Below are 6,721 nucleotides of genomic sequence, written 5' to 3'. Positions count from 1 at the left end.
CTTGTTGTCCATTTTTTTGCTTCGTTATTAAAAGAAATGGTTCTTCAGTGAAGGGTTTGATCATTACAGTGTTCCAGATGAGAGTCGGGTCAATAACCAGACAAAAAGCAGGGGCACCCAACGAGAATATAGTTCAAAAGCACTTAAACATAGCATTGTTAAACGTATTTTAGTATTTAAACGGTAGATATAGGCATATTTTTATCCCCTAAAATTTTTTTATCTGTTCGGATTTCCTAGCTGAAAGTCTAGTGATCCGAAAATTATAGGGATTAAAACTTACCTTTTAGAAAATTTCAGCCAGAAAAAAGGCTTCCGAAAATTCTAGGTGACCTTTTTAGGGTAAAAATCCGTTAAAAATGGGCAATTATACTATTTTTTAGATGTTCGAAAATCCTAGGACAGGCAGGCAAGCAAGAAATTTTAAAACAAATGTTCCGAAAATTCTAGATCTCAAATCATCTTCCGAACAGATATTTTCCGAAAATTGACGTTGGGTGCCCCTGAAAAAGGGCTTCCCGACCCGACAGTATAAATATTCAGTTAAACATATCACAACAAAATTAAAAACGAAAGACGGAAGTTTCTTGGCTAAAAAGTACGTTGTTTAATTCTGAAAGCGTTACTGACGATTACCATTCTTCCCTGTAGTTCATTCACTGTAAACAAAATCTGTAACACAAGGTGGTCACGTGCATCTTTGTGGTTACCTAAAACGTGATCAATTTCTTTATTTTGACAGAACGCCATAACTTTCCTTTTTATTCATAAGCGAAAACTGTAAACACGAGAAATAATTTTGAAATATTATTGTTTCAAGAAAAAGCCAGTCTAGCGCGAGAAACTAAACCGCAACCAGTAACGGTAATTAGTTTGTGGTTTCATGTCGCTTCAAATATCAAAATCAAATCAACGTGTTCACGGATTTTTTGGATCCACACGGGCTACGGCAAATCTTTGATTTATATTTGTTTGCGATCCAATGCAAAGACAAATCCAAACTCTCAATTTCGGCGAGCGCGTCGAACTGTTTCCATCTGCGCAAGCGATACCCTTTCAGGATTCTTTTCTATAACGCGACGACATAAATTGCAATAAACAAACTAAATTAAGCATCACCTTTGACCTTTTAGCTGTTGAAATGCAAAGCACCTTTTCAGACATGCAAATAACGGATGCGTGTTTTGTCAAGTAAGTGAACGACGAATCATCCATTCAATCCTATCAGAAAGGGAATAGAAATCCCTGTGAACGCTGAACAAGCTTTTTGAGAGCCGTTATACTGGTGGTTTAGTCTCTCTGGGACGCAGCCTACTGATGTTCCGTAGTCTTTTGAACACCCGAGACCGTTTTTTGTTGGCGTGTTCCTTTTTCTGTGTGTCTGTGTGTGTTCCTTTTCCAGTTAATTTTTTTTTCATTTTCATTTTTTCTTTATGTTTATACACATGTTAGATATTTTGTGTTTTTAAATTTCTAATTTTTTTCAAATTTATTCTAAATATATTTTTTTTCCATCCGCCATCTGCAGTCATCATTTCCTCATTTTACAGACACCATTTTGCATGTTGCGGTTATAATATTCATGAATGTTATCATGACCGCAGCAATGGTCATTCATGAATATTATAACCGCAACATCACAACAAAAAGTTTCTGAAATATGGGCACAGTTATTCTTAGAGTTATTTTCATAGAGTTTCATGTCGAAGAGTTAGTCGAAGAGTTAAGTTTCCAAAATCCTGAATTGAAAGTTTTGGAAGCCGACATTCATAAAAGCTAACCTTAGGCCTAAAAACTTTTGTTTAAGCCTAATTAGACGTAAGGTTAGCTTTTATGCATATTTAGGATACTTTCTGTATTTCTGAATTCAGAATGTAGCCCTTCCAAATCTTGACTTCAGGACTTTGGCTTTCCATAATCTTGAGTTCAGGATTCTGGATTCCAAAATCTGGAATTCAGGATTTTGGAAACTTAACTCTAACTCTTATGTTATAACTCTACTATGAAAATAACTCTATTGTTGGTCAACCTCTTCAAATATGCTGACAAAATATCAATCACTCGGATTTCACTTTTCACAGTGTGTCGACAAAAATTGTCGGTAGGGATTTCTGTCATCCTAGGATTACTCAACAATGGAACAACACAACCTGAATATTTTTAGAGTACTTAAATAACGACGTTAATAGCATGGAGATCCAGCTAAAAGTGAGTACACACCTTTCTGTTGGGAGTGTCGAGAGAAGAGTTGAGAAAAGTACTCTTCCTTTCGTTTCAGTTCTTCAACAAGATCACGTCTCCCGATTGCATCAAATGCATCTTTTAGGATATTAAAGTTTGTCGGTAATAAAAGACGCCTCCTCTCCAATTCCTCAAAATAGTGAAAGGCTTGTGTTAATACTTCCCTTGTACCACACTCGACAAATCCCGTTAGCAGGTATTTAAGCTCCTGAAATTGACTCTCTGGAAGCGCCTTGCTTATGCAGAGCATAAAAGTACGAAACTCTAGTTGTTCCATGACATACACCTTATTTCAAAATGGCCGCCATTTAAATATTCTTTTGTTGTTATTCAAATTAGCCCTTGATGCCTCGTTCTTAAGCTTAAAATTCAAAAGAATACTTTATCTTGAACGAGGCAACAAGGGCCAATTTGTATGTGCATAAATCAGCGGGCATTTTGGAATAAGGTGTATACTACGAAAATTGCGGAAAAACAACTCTACGCTTGAACAGTTTTTTTACCTCCGGGTGTCTCCAACCCAGTCTCTCTCTCTCTCTCTCTCTTTCTCTCTCTCTCTCTCTCTCTCTCTCTCTCTCTCTCTCTCTCTCTCTCTCTCTCTCTCTCTCTCTCTCTCTCTCTCTCTCTCTCTCTCTCTCTCTCTCTCTCTCTCTCTCAGTAATCATGGCCACAAATTCTGCGGAATCTCACCTTCAAAATATTACACCGTCACTTTCACACATTTTGATCATCGTTCCCAAGATTTTCTTGATTGATAGTCTTATTATTGCACGTTTCGCTGGCGCACATATTTGACTCGTTCCTTCTCATGTTAGCTTTTAGATAAAGAAACTCAAGGTGTACGGTATACCTACTATCCTATCGACTAATACTAGAGCGATTGTTAGAAAAGTGGATGAGATCCAACAAATCGCAGAACTGAACTCTGCTGGGGCTATTTGCATAACGGAGTCTTGGCTCTCTCCTGATATTCCAGACTCTTGTGTTTCTATTCCTGGTTTTAATATATTTCGCAAGGATCGTATTAATACTACAGGAGGTGGAGTATGTATTTATTTAGACCAGAAAATAACGTGTAAATTACTAGAGTCCTGCGATCAAGAGGAAGTAGAGTCGGTATGGATTTCAAAGAGACCTCATAGTTTGTCGAGGCAAATTGCATCTATTGTTTTAGGTGTGATCTATCACTCGACTGGCAACCGAGCGCCTGAGAATGTTACTCTGCGTGATCACGTAAAAAAGAACCTTGATGCGCTGTTGTTGAAGCAACCTAGTGCCCTTGTCGTGTTAACTGGCGATTTCTACTCCACCTCAACCGGATTTCGAGCAGTATACATAACCCAAGTGAATCAACTGAAACAACTTCATAACTTTCAAAACCCGCGATACCGGTACGCTGGACTGGTTCTTTACAAACAAATCACCGTTCTCCGCTTCTCACCGTTTCTCAGCTACCGAAGGTTGGATCATCAGATCATTACACTATCTCAGCAAAACCAGTCTCAGCTCCCTCCCCTGCTCACACCATAAAGAAATATATTGCGCGTGATATGCGGGATAGTGCGTGGCGTGCGCTTGGACGCTGGCTAACTCAAAAGGACTGGACCCCAATTTCCAGCTGCTCACGTCAGAACTTGGTAGTGCTCTCATCAATTTTCTCCCGCAGAAGATTATAAAGAAACATCCTACTGGCCGCCCTTGGATCATTATGTGGATCGGTAAGCGCCAATCTGCCTTTTTTCGTCACGGAAAAGGCTCGGATGCTTACCGACATTGGAGAAATAAAGTACAAGGTGCGATAAAAACAGCACAATATAACAGCTATCAGAAAAAAGTCGCTGAAGTCGAACAAGTGAATCCTGCGAAATGGTGGAAGGAAATAAAAAATTCGCAGGTCAGGATGCAAAGCAGGAGTGGTACCATCAGTTCCTTGACAACGACACGGATATCAAGTTACTAGCAAACAAGATCGATAGCCGACTTTGTTGGTACTCGTACGCACACATCCACACACTCATACGATTTACAGATACAACGCCCACGGCTCCAGCCCGCAACAAGCAATAAGACAAAGAGTTTCCTTTAGAGGTTATAATGTGAGAGGAAAAGGGGGAAGTCTTCTATCCTTGAAAGAGAGAAGCAAGTCTAGATGTACATTCTTGCAATCAAAAATAAAAACGGATGATGTTTATGATTAAATAGGTGAGGCCTCAAACCTATTACCAAGGATGGCGTTAATTCGGGTGAGCATTGCGGAGTTTCAAATTTCAGCAAGCATTCCTCATTCCCAAAAACGGGATATTATGGTGCAGCTCCAGAAAAGGTGAACCAGTGTCTCAACTTCGCATTGACAAAAGCTACACAGATTAGTGATTGTCAAGTTGATTTGCTGAAGAAAGTCATTGGTCGCTAATCTCCTGTGCAACAGCTTCGATTGAAAAATGCGTAGTTTGGTTATTTTAGTACACTGAAAAGGTGACTGGTAAACAGCTGCCCAATCAATCCAGTCAGTCAGCGCACTATTTCTTCTGGCTGCTTATGGGATTCTTCCTTTTTCATTCTACAAGCGTTTTATAATTAAATCTATTAGTTTATTTGCCTTCAGAACGTTCTGCAAAAAAACGCCACTGCTATCATCATCATTATCACGAAAGGAAAATAATGTTCTTGGACAGTTTTTGGCAATAGCTTAATCGGTGATATTAGGCCATAGAAAGAGAGAAAACTTGGCTTGATAATGTAACGGCGTTTAAATTCTGTAAAAGATAAAAACCTGATTCCATTTTCCATAAGATCACTAACTTTGAGTATTCCCTGAAAGTACCAAGTTTTGTAGTATATTGGTTTATTTCCGACACGAATGCGAGAGTTAAGCTAAAGGCTCTGTGAAAGAAGGTGCTTGTTGGAAGAAATGATACCCACATAGCTGATTTCCGACCATAACTGTATTACCTCTTGCAAGAAAGGGTCCGATAGCCTGAAAAAAAACTCTAAATCTTTTTTATGCAGATTAGCTTTAAAGAACCAATCACCACCGAAAATCTGAAGTTGCGAATCCACAAATAATTTCCATTTAGCAAGGTTTTCTGAATCAAGGTACTTCTTTACCCAGCTTGCTTTTAGTGCCTTGGCGTGGAGTCTAACGTCAGTCATCTTTAGTCCGCCATGTTCGTAATCACTGATCATTACATTGCGCTTTATTTTGTCTCCTTTGCCATCTCATGGAAACTTGAAGAGCAGACTGTTAATTTCGTCGATGGCGCAATGGTTTGTTGGTAAAGGTGACAGTATGTAAGTAAGTTTAGAGATGATCAGACTTTTTAACAAAGAAATTTTTCCAAGCAAGGTTAAGCGACGAAATTCCCAACAGCTCAGGGTTACCCTGAGGTCCGCTAATTTTTCCTCATAGTTGGCTTTCATTGTTATCGCAGGGTCAGTAGAGAGCCAAACACCTAGCGTTTTAACTTTATTTCTTATCCACCTAAGATTTTTTTCAGGGCAAAAATTTTCCTCACTTTCCTTATTTGTACCAATCCAGAACACTTCCGTTTTCTTATGATTTAGGCGAAGGCCAGAGCATTCACTAAAAAGTTCTAAAGCCTGGACAGCCTTTGTGAAGGACATCCTAGACTCATCAAGAATAAGGGTTGGGTCGTCTGCGTATTGACTTATTTTTATTTCTTGTCCATTGACTGTAATGCCCCTAATGTTACCATTTCTTCTCAAAGCATCCGCAAGAACCTCAACACAGAGAATGAACAGGTATGGGGAAAGTGGGCAGCCTTGTCTAACCCCTCTTTCGAGTCCAAAGAAGCCACTAGATCAGCCATTGTTCAAAATACAGCTTTCTATATTATGTTATAATAAAGTTTCTATATAACGCGCGCTCTCATTGGTTTAAACAGCGTGCTTTATGAGAGTACAAAGCACGGAACAAACGAAAGCTCACGCCATCATCCGCAGAAATGGCAGATGAATTTCCGAATTTTTGCTTGGGTGTTATTGAAGCTATCAGTTAAAGGCTTGCTCAGATATTCTGTCAATTGCTTTGGATGGAGGACTTCAGCCGTCGCCCGGTCCAGCAGTTCTTTCAAGCTCAGAAAGTCCTCACGCTGGAGTTCTTTATTTACAAAATTCCCAACAGGTTTTCAGATTCCAGCCGCAAGCAATGAACAGTAGTTTGTTTTCCAATTGTCTTGTGGGAAACTTGCAGGTTTTCATGGGCAACAGTTCGGCCGGTTTTCACTGAACTTAATTATTTAGATCCTCTTTTTTGCTGTTTCTTACGGACTGAAACCGAACATTGAGGCACTTGTTTTTCCATAAATTCGAATTTTGTGTGATTTCTGTCAAGCCACTATCCAGTTGATTGATGTTTTGACAAGCCTTTGTTTCATTAACCAATCAAATAATTTTAAACATTCTTACAAGCGCTCTGATTGGTCCAAATTAGCGTGCTTTATCAGAGTATAAAGCACTG

General features: G+C 39.1%; 1 protein-coding gene across 2 annotated transcripts in view; it reads right to left on the bottom strand.

The window, feature by feature from the left end:
• Positions 1-2,532, bottom strand: part of LOC137997128 (tyrosine-protein kinase TXK-like) — a 144,089-nt gene extending 141,557 nt beyond the window's left edge. For both annotated transcript variants that reach the window (XM_068842914.1, XM_068842915.1), the window contains exon 1: positions 2,221-2,532. In XM_068842914.1, coding sequence (XP_068699015.1) covers positions 2,221-2,518 — 298 coding nt within the window. In that variant the 5' untranslated portion in view covers positions 2,519-2,532. The remainder of the gene's footprint in view (positions 1-2,220) is intronic.
• Between the last annotated feature and the right edge of the window lie 4,189 nt (positions 2,533-6,721).

Source organism: Montipora foliosa, chromosome 3 (genome assembly GCF_036669935.1).
Source record: "Montipora foliosa isolate CH-2021 chromosome 3, ASM3666993v2, whole genome shotgun sequence".
Classification (NCBI taxonomy): domain Eukaryota; kingdom Metazoa; phylum Cnidaria; class Anthozoa; order Scleractinia; family Acroporidae; genus Montipora; species Montipora foliosa.
Note: the sequence above shows the minus strand (reverse complement) of the source record. Positions and strands in the feature narration are given on the sequence as shown.